The sequence below is a fragment of the Orcinus orca genome, chromosome 10 (assembly GCF_937001465.1).
Source record: "Orcinus orca chromosome 10, mOrcOrc1.1, whole genome shotgun sequence".
Taxonomy (NCBI): domain Eukaryota; kingdom Metazoa; phylum Chordata; class Mammalia; order Artiodactyla; family Delphinidae; genus Orcinus; species Orcinus orca.
The window spans coordinates 101,800,320-101,815,194 of NC_064568.1; the positions used below are offsets into that span (position 1 = coordinate 101,800,320).

The 14,875-nt window shown below is 48.5% G+C and overlaps 1 protein-coding gene across 1 annotated transcript in view; it reads left to right on the forward strand.

Annotated features, from left to right (window-relative positions):
- Positions 1 to 14,875, forward strand: part of F13A1 (coagulation factor XIII A chain) — a 138,488-nt gene that overhangs the window by 99,716 nt on the left and 23,897 nt on the right. The window contains exons 11-12 of the mRNA XM_004281057.4: positions 4,680 to 4,833; positions 11,879 to 12,166. Coding sequence (XP_004281105.1) covers positions 4,680 to 4,833; positions 11,879 to 12,166 — 442 coding nt within the window. The remainder of the gene's footprint in view (positions 1 to 4,679; positions 4,834 to 11,878; positions 12,167 to 14,875) is intronic.

Consider the following 14,875-nt stretch of genomic DNA (forward strand, 5'->3'; position numbering starts at 1 on the left):
AGCCACGTCAGCCGGAACGTGCCTTTTCTTGCCTCTCGGCAGACTGACTTTCTTGGTCACTCCTTACTCATTTCCGGGCCAGATCAAGCATCATGTTCATTGACTTCCTTTGGTTTTCTCAGGCCTTTTTTAGTGAAAGCACGAAAAGCATCCTACCTCTGCCCTTCTCCTCTTCTCCTCCGTTTTGGAAATCTACGCTTCCCATTTCTAGATTTCTTCCAGGGATCAAAGCTTACTTCTCTACCCGCCTCCCTTCTCATGCCCTCAACCCTGCGGTGAGTTTCTTGGTTCTGGAGGCTGTTCGGCCCGTCCTCCCTGACTCCTGGGGACCTGGAGCTCCTAAAGAGAGCAGAACGGTTCTCAGTGTCGGGGCGACTTTCCCAATTCCCACGCAATTCCCACGTTCGCTAAGCATTCAGGAGCTGCTGCTTCTCTTCTGCCTTAGCTTCTTCTAGTTGTGTCTGTTGACCCCCTCACGCCATCCCACTCAAACTCACACACAAATGCACATGCACGCACCCATTTTCCCTCCCTGGCCCGGAGCTAATTTTCACGGCAGCAGTGACAGGCTCCTCGGGGCCGCAGTCACCACCCCATTGCTCCAGAGGCCACACCTTCCCTTGCTCCGGGCCAGCAGTTCCCTGTACGCTAACTGTGCAACGGCTTCTCTGCAGATTCTTCGTTCTCAATTCAAGCTTGTTTATTTTGCTTCCACTTATGAGATGCAGCCCGTTTTTTGGCATCCCCTAGTCCGATCTAAAATAATTCACCCATTTGTTCAAATAACCTATGAAAACTTGAAATCATCTTGGCTTCTCTTCTTAACCTTCCTCAGGCATCTTAACGGAGATATAATACCTTCCAATAAGATCACAGATCCAACCACGCCAGTGATCTCTATCATTACCCTCTGAGCTCTGAACAGCACTGAGATCTGGGACGTCAGCCCCTAAATCATCTGCTTCCTCCTCGCTTGCCCCTTTCCTGTTTCTTCTCCACAAACCAGCCAGAAGTATCCTTCATAATGTAAATAGAAACGTGTCACTCCCCTGCCCCAAACCCTCTAACGGATTCCCATCACTTTTACAATACACTGAGGCATAAATCATTACAAGGTTCTGTGCGATATGGACCCTGGCTTCCCCTCCACCCCCATCCCTTTGCTCATTTCCTTCCAGCCACACTGACCTTGCTATTTTGTCAGAGTCTTTACACATACTGTTCCTTTGGCTATGACAGCTCCTCCCCCACTACGCATGTCCTGTTCCCTCCCTGCGTCCAGATCTCTGTTCAGCTCACCTCCTCGAAGAGACCTTCACTCACACCACCTCGCACCCGAAACGTCACCACCTGCCCTGTTGTTTCTGTCCTTCTACTCTGACTCAGTGTTATTATTGCTCTCCCTGCTAGAATGTAAGTTCCACGCAGGTGGGCTCTGTTGGCTTCTCATCGCTGAAAGCAGGGTCCGGCACACGGCAGCCACCAGTAAATACATGAATGAATAGAGCAAGCGAAAGCGTGTGCATAGTACACTGCTGAGAACAGTATCCCATAGAGACGGGGGTCACGTGGCACCCTCAAGTGCCGGCAGTCCTGGTGGGAGATGAGGCCCACGTACGCAGCAGCAGGGGGCGCACACGGGAATGTGGCCGCGTAGCCAGCGTCCGCGGGCTGAAGGAGTGGCAAGCACGGGCTCGACGTCTGGCAGTTGTGCCAGGAGGGCTCCAGGACCAGGTGGGCATCCACTGCGTTCCTTCAGAAGCCCTGGAAGGAGCACCCCCTTCTCAGCACAGCCTGCAGGGCAGTTACTTCCCCTTGGGAACAGATGAAGAGAGCAGACACTGTCCTGGGTCCTGAAAACCAGAGCTTCCATCCTGAGAGGTGAGAAGTGTAGCTTCTGCCGGCAGTGGACACACGTTCACATACCTTGGGCAACAAGCAGAAGTTTGCAGAGAGGCCCCTCTCTAGCCTGAGGACCCAGCTCACCTTTGCTGAGCCCCAGGGGCCCTGAAACATCCAAACACGCTCTCGTATCAGAGTCTTTACACATTCTGTTCCTCCTGGTAGGAAAGCTCTCCTCCTACTGTCCACCCCACTTTGGAAGTGCCTGTGTCTCGCCAAGAAGCAAGGGGTGGTGGGGCTGAGAATAGCCGTATTTCACATTGGGTTGCCCAGGTTCTGCGTGACCAGAGCCCTTTCAAACGTATGGGTAAGACCAGATGGTCCCGAAGACTCCTTTCCACTCAAAAGAAATTAAACACAGGACTTTCACAGGTGTTGCTTATCTACTTGCCAGCCTTGCAAGGGAGGTATAATCAAACCCAGGCTCAGAGATATTCAGTAACTTGCCCAAAGTCACGGAGCCTAGGTCCAATATTTCTTCCCCTTATGGCTGTTCTACCGTAGAGATCCAGCTGGTCTTACATACACTTTCTAAGCCCCTCGGTGATTCTAATGTGCAGTCAGGACGGAGAACCGCCACACTAGCGGCTGCAACCGAAAAGAAAGCTTGCGGATGTCACTTGGAAAGGATCTTTTCCCTAAACCCTCACGCCCAACACACATATGCAAAAGCCATTTTATGTGTGTGTTTCTCCTTTCCTTTCCTCACAAGGGACAGTGTAGTGGGCTGGCCTGAGATTTTAGCCTACATAAATTTCCTAAGCTATGCTCAAGGGGAGACGAGGATTCATCCACTTTCATATTTAGCCTTGTCTCCCTGGAAAACTGAAAGCTGCTTTAAGAGTTGTTTATTAAGAGGACATTTATCATCATTGTGGGTATAGTTCGCAAGTGAGGAGGGAGCAGTCCATGCCTGCATGGTCTCCGCCAGAGGGACGGCTGAAATTCTCAGGAAGCTCATTTAAAGTTTCCTTGAACTTTTTTCTCCAAAATGAGAAATATCCTTGAGGTGTCTGCTCTGTCCTCTCTTGTCCTGATTCCTGGTTTCGCATTGCAGCCTTTCACAGCACGTGCCTTTCGCCACCGAGCCCTGGATACTCTGCTGAGGAACAGGGCCAACACCATCACCCCTCAGAAACCTGAGGCAGCATCGAACCACCCAGGCCCCGGGCCTGGAAGTGCCTCCCTACCACGTGGTGCCATGGCCCTGTGGGGTGACGCGGGAGAGGCAGTGAGCTGCGGAGCTCCCGGGCACACGCACGGGCCACCCCGGGTGAGGGGCAGCGCAGGGGCTATGGCCACCCCGGGTGAGGGCCAGGGCATGTGCTATGGCCACCCCGGGTGAGGGTCAGGGCATGTGCTATGACCACCCAGGGTGAGGGTCAGGGCATGTGCTATGACCACCCAGGGTGAGGGTCAGGGCATGCGCTATGACCACCCAGGGTGAGGGTCAGGGCATGTGCTATGACCACCCCGGGTGAGGGTCAGGGCATGCGCTATGACCACCCAGGGTGAGGGTCAGGGCATGCGCTATGACCACCCAGGGTGAGGGTCAGGGCATGTGCTATGACCACCCAGGGTGAGGGTTAGGGCGTGTGCTATGACCACCCAGGGTGAGGGTCAGGGCATGTACTATGACCACCCAGGGTGAAGGTCAGAGCATGTGCTATGACCACCCAGGGTGAAGGTCAGGACATGTGCTATGACCACCCAGGGCGAAGGTCAGGGCATGTGCAATGGGCATGCCCCTGCCCACGTTTGTACTTCTTCTCCACCACCTCCCAGCCATGTGACCACAAACACTCTGCTGACTCTGACTCTTGGTGCCTCGCCTATAAAAGAGGGATAATAGTACCTACCTCACAGGATTGTCGCTGTGGGGTTTAAATTAAATCATTTAAATCCCTGAAACATTATGGGTCAATAAATATTGACTACTTCCTTTCTCCTTAACAGAGATCAGACTTCACGTAAATTCAGAACATTTTGTGAGAAAGCAGAGAAAAGTTGCTCTCTTAAACCTCATCTTTAAAAGCTAGGGATCTATCATCAAGTTTTCCCATTACCTAGTAATGATCATTACATTTTTACTCAATTTTGATGTTTACAAACCTCTGTAAGAATCATGCTCACATAGATTCTATCTCACTCAGTCCCAAGGTGTTCCTATGAAACTGGCAGAACAAGTGTAATTATTTTCATTTTATAGAAGCAGGAACGGAGGTTCAGAGAGGACAAGGTAACTTTCTAAAAGTACACACCCAAGATCAGAGCCCGTATTCCCTGCAGCTGATCCAGTGCGTCTCTCAAATACCTTCCTCAGAACCTTTGAAGCGGCCAGTCCCTCTGCCTATCACAGCCTTTCTTCTCTCCATTTACTTGCTTTAATTATTTTAAGCTTTAATGGGGTAAAATTGATATTTAAAATGCATACATTTAATGTATACATCTTGATGGATTTGGACCTATGCATCTACCTGGAGAAAAATCTCCCAGGAGCCACCCAGCAGACTTTCTCTTCTTCCTGGAAGTAGGTCACGCCATCACTGTCAGCTTAAAGAAGTCTGAGGAGAGTAACAGGGTACTTTCTGCTTTGCCTTAGGAGGTAGGATTTGCCAGCAAGAGAAAGGAAAGAAAGAAATGGTTGGCACTTAAATGACTTAGCACAATGAATAATGCTGTCTCCAGGGACCCTACATGGCTACACTATTGAGAGTTAGAGATTTTGGTGACAGGAACATTGGATGCTGGCTAATGGTCTCCTCTCCTGTTTTTAGGTCAACAGTGATCTTGTTTACATTACAGCTAAGAAAGATGGCACTCATGTGGTTGAAACCCTTGATACCACCCACATTGGGAAATTAATCGTGACCAAGCAAGTTGGAGGAGATGGCATAAAGGACATTACTGACACCTACAAATTCCAAGAAGGTAAGTTACTGCAATCGAATGAAGATTGCTCTGCCCAAGTCTGCTCGGCACTTTCGTAGTTACAGTCACTGTCACCACGAAGACATGTTCCAGAGAAGGCGTGGCCATTTGCAGCATTTGGAAGTTAGAACTGGAATGAATACATATCACACCCACAATTTCTCGTGTCATTGTAGTTTTACTTGTTTGTTTGCTTTGAGCAGAATTCTGCTTCACATGGCTTTTGAAATAAATGCTTTAAAGTCACGTCTATTTTAACAGAATATAGAATGTGTTCTTGTTCATAAAAATATGAAAGAATCTTAATTGCAAATAATCCTATTAGAAAACATTACATAACTAATGTACTTTTAGTTCAATAATGAAATTTAAATACCTGTTCACATTTATTTAGTACCTTGAAAACGATTTTCACATGCATTGCTCCCTTGACATATCGTGGAAATCCCCTGAGGTAGATGATACAACATTAATAGGACACTGCAGTCTCACTAATTCAGGCCAATTAGAATGGAGGCCCGTTTCAATCATAAAATAATGTTAAGGTGGTTTTTGTTAACTCTTCGTGTGTGGAATGTTTGAAATGGAGCTGTTGAGTTCAGTCCCGTCTCCATCGTACTGAGTGCCTGCTCTACGCCTGGAGTTGTGTTTGGTGCTGGGAGCCCCACGGTGAGTAGAACCCAGTTTCTGGGCAAGTGATAGGTTCATTCTGCTGAGGGCTTTGAAAACAAAGAAGAGGGGCAGTCAGTCCAACCAGGAGATTCAGGAAAACAAAGCCCGATAAGAGAAGTCCCAGACCACAGTTAAGGAAGCTGGACCAGGGTTTCCAGGAGATGAGAATATGACAAGGCCATGGGGTGTGAATCAGCCGGTGTGTTTAGGGTCCTGCAGACATTACTAAAGCATTAAGCTCATTAAGTGCCCAGAGGCTGGAGTCAAGTCTCCCCAAGGTCAGTGGCGGACAGGAGGTGGAGGACCTTGGGTGTCTTCACGGGGACGTGGAATATATGTTACAAGTGATTCACCAACAGAGCTTCTTAGGAATGGCAAAGGCCATTTTAGTTAATGGATAAAAATGAAGGGTCATTTGCATATACCTAAATATTCATCAGTGTTCCTGAAATGCTGAGTGCAGAATTTGTTTTAAATATTTTAGATCCTCTGTCTCCCTGCTCTTATTTACAAAAGCAATTTGCACTATAAAGAGAATGTTTGCTGAATTGAGAAATTCAGGATTTGTGCCATCTGAACCCATGAATTTTTGCTGTATTCCTGAAATAGATAGCTCTTCTCTTCTGTTGGTTTTCATCCACTGCACAACCTCGATACAAAAGATTCTTTTTTCTTTTGGGCTTTTTTCTAAAAAGAGAGTTTTTAAAAACATAAGCGAGGGCTTCCCTGGTGGTGCAGTGGTTAAGAATCCGCCTGCCAATGCAGGGGACACGGGTTCGAGCCCTGGTCCGGGAGGATCCCACATGCCGTGGAGCAACTGGGCCCGTGTGCCACAGCTACTGAGCCTGTGCTCTAGAGCCTGTGTGCCACAACTACTGAAGCCCACACGCCTAGAGCCCGTGCTTCGCAATGGGAGAAGCCACCACAATGAGAAACCTGCGCACCACAGCGAGGACCCAACGCAGACAAAAATAAAATAAATAAATAACTAAATTTATTTTTTTTTAAAAAGCACAATAAAACAAAACAAATGACCCGTGCCCTCTTGTGATAGAGTGACAGGCAAAAAGATTTGGAAAGGAAAAAGGATTCCATATAGGAATGAAAGGAACCGGCTGTAACATCCACGCATTTATTCATTCATCCTTTCAACTACTTGCTGTTAACCACCCTCCAGACTCCAAACACTGTCGGGATGGAGACACACACAGCCCTGCTTTCCCATCTATAATAGCTAGAGAGACGGGCGGGAAGCTGTGTGTTGGATGCGTAGGACAGGGGTGGTTGGACAGATGCTCAGGGATCCTGGAGGACCTTAGCTGCGGGCTCCCTGAGTCTGAAGGACAAACAGGGAAACACAGGGATGACTCTTTCCCCAGGGAACGAGTTCTCCAGGAAAAGGCAGCAGGACAGGGATTGTGGATAAACTCTCCCAGTGTGGAGGAGTCCTGAGCAGACAGTGTCTAGAACAAGAGCTGAGCCGTCCTCTAGGAAGCCGTCCAAGTGACCAGCTATCTTGTTTAAACTGCTCAGCAAGGTGCCCTGCGTGGTCAGCCACAGAGGTGGTGGTGAAGACCAAATCAGGGTCAGACGTCAGTCCATGAAAGAGGAGTCAGGAGCTTGGCCAAGGGAGAATCCCAGATTAAAACAAGTAAAATGTGCCAGCTCTGAATGGGGAAGACAGCTGAGGTCCAGACCTGCAAGGTCTGGCAAGAAGGCAAGGCTCAGAGGAGTGGAAAGTGTGGGGGGCTTGTCCAAGCAGAAGAGCCCCTAAAGTCCGCATAGATAGTTTAAGAGGCATCCCATCCTGCTCCTGGGCTGGCGTCTGATTCCAGGTGGACCGTTAGCTTCTTAATCAAGGATGGCATGTGGGTTTCATATTCTAACATTGGGAATGATGGAGTGAGTGCCGTTTAAGAAGGGAGCTGACGCCGCTCCTGTGTATGCGGTGGGAAAGGGTGAGTGGTTACCCATGTACCCCAGGGGCATCTAGGAGAGACTGCCAGCATCTGGGCCTGTGCATTTGCCACCCTGGTCCTCGTTATTGAATCTCTTATATAATTTCTCTACAAATGCTGAGTGTGGCCACTAGCCTGTGGTGGGAGTGAAAACAGAGAAAAAAATATGACCAGATTTAGGTACTTACTATTTTAATTAACTAGACTGTGGAAAGATCATTTTTCACTTCGATGAGCTAAAGCTTAATGTCAAGTTTATACCGTTCTTTAAAATATAAGATGAAGAAACTATAAAATTTGGAAAACTAGAATTCTTAGAACTTCTCCTGCGGCGAAGTCTTCTTCTGTGATGGTGTCCGGGTCCCGTTTCCTCTTTGCTCCAACAGTTATACCTTCTGTCACTTGTATTTTCATCTCTCCTTCTCTATTAGCTCCTTCCCATGACCATGTCACCTGTGTTAAGAAAATTTACAAAACTCTTTTTCAACAATAAAGTCCCCTGCAAACATGGTCCATCCTTTCTTCTCTTTGCCTGCGCGGCTGCCCGCACCCAACATCCTTTTCCTTTTCCTTTCATGTCTCATCCACTGTGCCCTGAGGTCTGCCACCTGCTCACCCTTGAAGCCCTTCTCCTCAAGGTTGCCAAGACATCTGATCGCCATGTAGAATAAACATTTTGCAGATTTCCGCTTGCCTAAAACCTCCTGCATTTTTTGATGCTATTTGCTCACTCACAATTCTTGACATTCTCTCTTCTTTTTTTAATTAAAATTGTTTTTTAATTTTTTTTAATTTATTTTTTATTCAAGTATAGCTGCTGTACAATATTATATAAGTTACAGGTGTACAATATAGTGATTCGTAATTTTTCAAGGTTATACTCCATTGATAGTTACTATAAAATATTGGCTATATTCCCCATGTTGTACAATATATCCTTGTAGTTTATTTTATACCTAATAGTTTGTACCTCTTAATCCTCTACCCTCCTATTGTCCCTCCCACACCTTCCCAATGGTAGGCACTAGTTTGCTCTCTATATCTGTGTGTGTACTTCTTTTTTGTTCTATTCACTAGCTTTTTAGATTCCACATATGAGTGATATCAGACAGTATTTGTCTTTCTCTGTCTGACATATTTGCCTTAGCGTAATGTCCTCCAAATCCATCCATGGTGCTGCAAATGGCAACATGTTCATTCTTTTTTATGGCTGCATAATATTCCATTGTGTGTACATACCACACCTTCCTTTTCCATTCATCTGTTGATTGGACACTTAGGTTGCTTTGACGTTCTCTCTTCTCTTTGTTCCTATGATACAGCTTTCTCCTGGTTCCATCCCAACCTACCTGACTCATTTTTCCATCTTCTTCTGCAACTCAGAGCTCCCCTTTCTTTGCCCCCCTCAGAATGTTTCTTCCTTCTAGGCTTTGTTCCTACCCAGTAGCTGGTGTTAACATGCACACACATACTGATTCTCCCAAGTCTGTCTCCAGACTAGACTTCACTTTTAAGCCCCACATTCATCTAAATGTCCCATAGGAACCCAAAACTGAACCTTCTCAAATGCCACCTTCTATCACTCCCTCCCCACCCCAGATCTATTTCTCCCGTGCTCCCTGGAAAGAAAACCATGATCCACCCAAACTTAGCACGTTGAGAATAAGTCAAGCAGCAAATCCTCTAAAAGTCCCCTTTGGAATAGTTCACAGTTATCTCCTCCCCTCCATCTCCACGGCCCCTCCCTGAGAATCAAATGGTGCTGGGTGTGGAAGCCCCCTAACATAGTCCCTGATATGTAGTAAATGGCCAACAAAAGTTAGTTTCCACTCTTGCTGGTAACTCTATTATTACTACCATGCTCCTACTATTGGCTTGGACTCTGATGATTTTTCTCCTGGATAACTGCTATAGCTTCCCAATTCCACCTTCCCCTCCTCACCCTCTTTCCCTCTGTTTAAGTCATTGCCTCCAAAGTGACATATTTAATGACATCAATCTCAACATGTTGCCACATTGCTTAAAAGCCCTCACTCGCTTCCGTTGCCTGCAGGGTATTCCAGCCAGAGCTCGCCAAGCCTCTGCTAGTTGCCTTTTGGGCCCCTCGCAGCTCTTCCTCGCCATACCCACAGGCATGAAAATCAGCAGCTAGGTGAGCTGTGACAGTTCCTCCACCAAGCCAGGCTCCCACCTGCCTCCATGCCTTTGCTCTCGCTCTGGAAGGAAAAACCCTCTGAGAAGCCTCCCCTGCCCCCGGGTGGTGTCAAAGCTCTGCCCCGTGTTCCCTGCACCACACACAAACGCTTGACCCAGCATCAGTGACGGATACGCGTGTGGTGATCCCTCTGCACTAGTGCCCTTAGACCCGGGTGGGAAGGGCTGCGCTTCTCATCTGAGCCTGGCATGGTGCCTGGACATCACAGGGGCACAACTAGCATTAGATGATCGAAGGAATGGTAGCTCAGGTGGCACTTGCACAGGTGAGCTTAACCGAACAGCAGATGTCCTAAACCGGACTCTTTCATATCTGTTATAAAGATGAAAGTTGTGTCCCTACAGGAAGGCAAAGTGCTTCTCCAAACCCCAGCCCTCCAGAGCCTCTGTGCCAGGCTGGGTCCCAGGTCCTGGGGACACAGAGCTTACTTTCTCCTGGGGGAAGTAATGTCCCACAGCGACGAGTACTGGGAAAAGGAAAGAAAACCAGGTAGTGTTAGTGAGAGATGAGAGGACCAGAGTAACGGAAGTGGGGGGGACACTCTGAGAAGGTGACATTTGAGCTAAGACCTGAGCAATGAGAAGAGGCTTCATCAGACATAAAGGGGACTCTCATGACACCCAGTTAATGGAAGGGTGGTTTTGACCTTGGTCCTGGAGCCACAGAGGAGCCTCAGAAAATGCGATCTGGCTTTAGATCATTCTCTCGGCCCCAAATTCATGGCCCTGCGTTATGTGAGACATCAGAGCTCAGACCACAACTGCAGAGAGCGGGGATTCCGGCGAGCTGGGAATTCTGCCTCTTACCTGGGCCTGTGCTTCCTGGAAACCCTCGCCTGCCTCGCTGACAGCTCCTGCTCAGAGGGACAGGCTGGTCCCCAGAAGGAAGCTAGAGGTTCCTCCACCTACGACCCGCTGTGAAGTCCCTCCTAGAGCCCAGAAGCTTCCACCGCCCCTCCTCCACTCGGCCAGCTCATCCTCTCCCCACGAGGCTCCTCTCTGACCATGACCATGTTCCCACTGCTGGCGTTCACCTCCCACATTTCGCCTAAATGCATGTTTGGTGCCCGTCCAAAGCCATGATCATTAATGCTCTCTTCCTTTGGGACCTATTTGCCAGATGCTCTCCGCTAAAATATCTCACTATGCTTTCCCTATCACAGCCACTCCTTCCCTTTAGTATTATCTCCCTCTTGTCGGCTGTGAAACATGTGCTCTAGCCAATGCTTGTCCTGGACCAGTTGTTTCTGGCACATTCTCGCAGTCTTGACAATCAGAGAAATTGTTAACGCACATGCAGAAATACACATTCGTTTGTTCACAACACGTGCTGGCATTTTCTCTGTCTTTGCAAAGTCCCAGTAGTTGCCAATCCTTATGCATGTCCTACCTGTAAACCACTTACCAACCCTACCACGTATGCGTCCTTATGTTACACACAAGGAAACCGATGGTAGTAATGGTCCCTGCCTTGCAGAGTCCTTCTGAGGACTAGATGAGACAGAGCGCAATATACGCTTCCCATGACACCCATCACATAGTTAGCTCTCAGTGATGCTTGTTAGCACTATTAACTAACCTCTTCATTTTCGTTGCAGTTTGCTATTAGTTAAGTAAGAGGCAACATCTTAAAAGTTAATGGAAATATAAAAACCAGCATTTTTATTTCAAAGTGATTCTTCTTTTGCTAGCCATCTGCATGACTAGCTTTCCCAAGCCAAGTGGGACAGGTCCGAGTGGAAAGAGACATGAGGAAGACAGGTCTTGCCGGGCAGACCCATGAATGGGAGAAAACTCACATTGTAGAAGGTGCAAGGCAAGATGCAACTCTTCCGGCTACGTGGCTAGGACATTGGGAGGGAAGCCAAGTAATCCCACAGTTTGAGAAGAGTTAGGTTTTGTCGGTTCTATCTGCTGAGCCCTGAAACAGTGACCCTGGAAAAACAACCCTTGGAGTATGCTCTGTAGTAACCCCTGTTCAGATAGGCCGAACCCGGCAGCCGGGCAGGTCCTAACTCTCTGGGAACTTGATTTTGCAGAATGTATAACATGGGATGATGATGACACCTGCCCCAGAGGGAAGCCTGTGGCTCACAGAGGCAGCCCGGCAAGCCCTGCAAGTAGTGCCCACAGCACACTGTTCATTAAGGTGACTTTCTCTCGGGTGGCTTACGTTGGCCTTATCTCTGCACCTTTCCTAGGTCAAGAAGAAGAGAGGTTGGCCCTAGAAACTGCCCTGATGTATGGGGCTAAAAAGCCCCTCAACACAGAGGGCGTCGTCAAATCGAGGTCTGATGTCCACATGAATTTTGAAGTGGAGAACGTCGTGCTGGGAAGAGACTTCAAGGTCACCATCACCTTCCGTAACAATGGCCCCGCCCACTACACCGTCACAGCCTATCTCTCAGGCAATATCACCTTCTACACCGGGGTCGCCAAGGCAGAATTCAAGAACAAGACATTTGATGTGACACTGGAGCCCTTATCCTGTAAGTTAACGAGGGAGGCTGTTCTCTCCTGGATGTGTCACCTGCTTCCTTGTCTGGCTCTCTGCTGATGTTCCCTAATAGCTTCCTGTCGAAGTTAAAGCCCTGGCCCAGAGCTCAGGAGCATATGAACCACAGGGCGGGACCCACTCTTCCTAGAAAGGCCCCCACTTTCATCTCCGTGACTTGTGCACAGAAGTGAGCATTGAAATTTTCAAAGCTTAGAGCCCCATGAGTCGTGAACATTAAATGTCACTGAACCTCTTGCTACTTACAGGGTGGGCCAAGGATCTGAAGCATCAGCACCTACTGGGCGCTGGTCAGAAATGCAGACTCTCAGGCCCCACCCCAGACCCATGCATTCTAACAAGATCCCAGGGGGACTGGTGTGAACAGGAGAGTTGGTGAAGCTTGTGTCTCAGAAAGCAGGCCTGCTGGCGGTACCTCTCTCCCAACTTAGGGACAGCTTTGGGGGGCCGCCCAGCAGGAATGGTGTGTTTGGCTTTACCATTTAGGGGGTAGGGAGATCTAAGCTCCGCAGGGTGGGCTGTCTGATGTACAGGGTCAGGAGAGCCCATCCTTGGGAGAGGAAACTCGAGCCTCGGGATGTGTTGTCCAGGAAGCTCTGGAGGCTCTGCTCTCCCGGCCATCTCCCGGGGGCCTCTCCCGCACCTCGATCCCTCACCTCCCTTGCATACATGGCCTTCCAAAGCGTCTTCTTCACTATGAAAACTCCAGACTAGTTTAAGTAGGACTGGGATTGACAAAGCCGCAGCTTGCGCTGGGGACTGCAATTTCGACCTGTCTCATTCCCTTGGGTACCAGTGTTTAGTGTGCACAACAGCTGGTCACTCAATTGGCCAAATGAGCCAACCAGAAGAACCTGGTCTCCAGGCAGAGCACACGGAGTTAGAAAACAGAACATGTTGAAAGGGTCAACATGGCAGGGCACCAGATCCATTGACCTGACAGGTGAGTCAGGAAAAGAAATGGAAAAAAAGTATATGAATAATAATTTTTTAAACACAGAGGCAGGCAAGACTATGATCCCGCCTGGGGTGGCCAAACCACACGTCCCACTTGTTTTCAAGCTTCCTGGATTCGGTGTCTGTCCCGAGTCTCAGGAAGTACCTTTGGGAGGCTTCAGAAGGATATTCCCAGAAAAATGAGAAACTAGTCCTAAAAAGTCCTAATTTCAAGAAACCTACTCAATCTTGAAGGAAGCAAATCCCCCTCGATTCAGCAGACTAGCCACCAATTCAGAAATCACCACGGTATTGGTTTTGGAAACTGGAAGGTCTAGCACTTGGAAGAAAGGTAATTCTTACAGAAACACGTAGTCAGTATAAAGGACTCAGGAGAAAAAACAGTCATCACAGCTGCTTAGGACAGACAGACTCAGTGGATTTAGAGGACCTGAACCTTGGAATTAGACAAATCTGGATTTTAGCTGTGACTGTGTCACCTACTAGCTGTGTGTCCCTAGGCAAGTTACTTAAGTAATCTGAGCTCATCTGCACGTGGGAACAATACTACCCACATCACTGGGTTGTTGGTTCACCCCCGCTACACACACACAGCTTTATTTAATGCCTACAAGTCCAGGTATTATTTTGTGCTGGTGACACAGCAATGAGTTGCTTCTTGATGGTCTCCTGGGGGGAAGATGGGGACTCCACAATAAACAATCAAACAAGTGAATATATATGGTTCTGCATAGAATAGGAAAACACAAAGCAAGACAAGGAAGACGGAGTGCCGGGGGTGGGGGGTGTGGTCAAGGAAAGCCCCTCTGATAGGGTGACATTTAACAGAAATCTGACAGAAGGGAAGGAGTGAGCTTTCCAGCCAGGAAAAAAAAAAGTAAGTGCAAAGGCCCTGAGGCCAGAGCTCATGTGATGTGTTCAGTGAGCAGCAAGGAGACCAGGGTCAGGAGCAAAGGCATCCAGGGGAGGCTAGTGCATATAGACCAGGTAAAGACCTGGAGGCCCTTGTAAAGAGTTTGGCTGTGATTCCGAGTGAGCTGCAGAGCCATAGACGGTGTTGAGCAGAAGTGTGCCCTGGTCTAACTTGGGTTCTGAAAGATCACTCGGCTGCTGTGCTGAGAACAGACTATAGGCGATGTGGAATTGAAGCTTAGAGACTAGTTAGGACGCTGTTGCAATAGTCCCGTGAGAGATGGTGGTGAAGGTGAGGGAGGTGGTGACAGCTACCAGATCCGGGTGTTTTCTGAAGGTAGAGCCCTCGGGATTGGTTGACAGGTTGGATGGGTGGCGTGAGAGAAGGGGGCTGTGGAGGAAACTAAATGAGATAATATATGCGGAAGGCTTCCCGCAAGTAGGCTCCTCATAAATGCTAACTTCCAACGTGTTTACACTTTGGGAAAATGAGACCAGAAAGGTGAGTTGACGTGTTCAAGGCCACACATAGTAATTAGAGGCAAAGCAGGTGCCAGAGGCCACATCCTATTCAGGCAGGTGTGGTGAGCCAGCTCCGTGCATTCTCGGGCCCTAAGTAGGCCCGCCCCTTACTTGTGCCCTGTTGCCTGGGGTCCAGCTGCCCCTCACTCCCCTGGGCAAGGAACGATATGCCATCCTTTTCCCACCGCACTAGAGTCCCATCCCGCAATCTCCTTCCCCTTCTCTCCATGATCCAATAAAAGCATGAGCTTACGGGAGGTAGCGGGCTAGAACGGCATGACACATGAGCCAT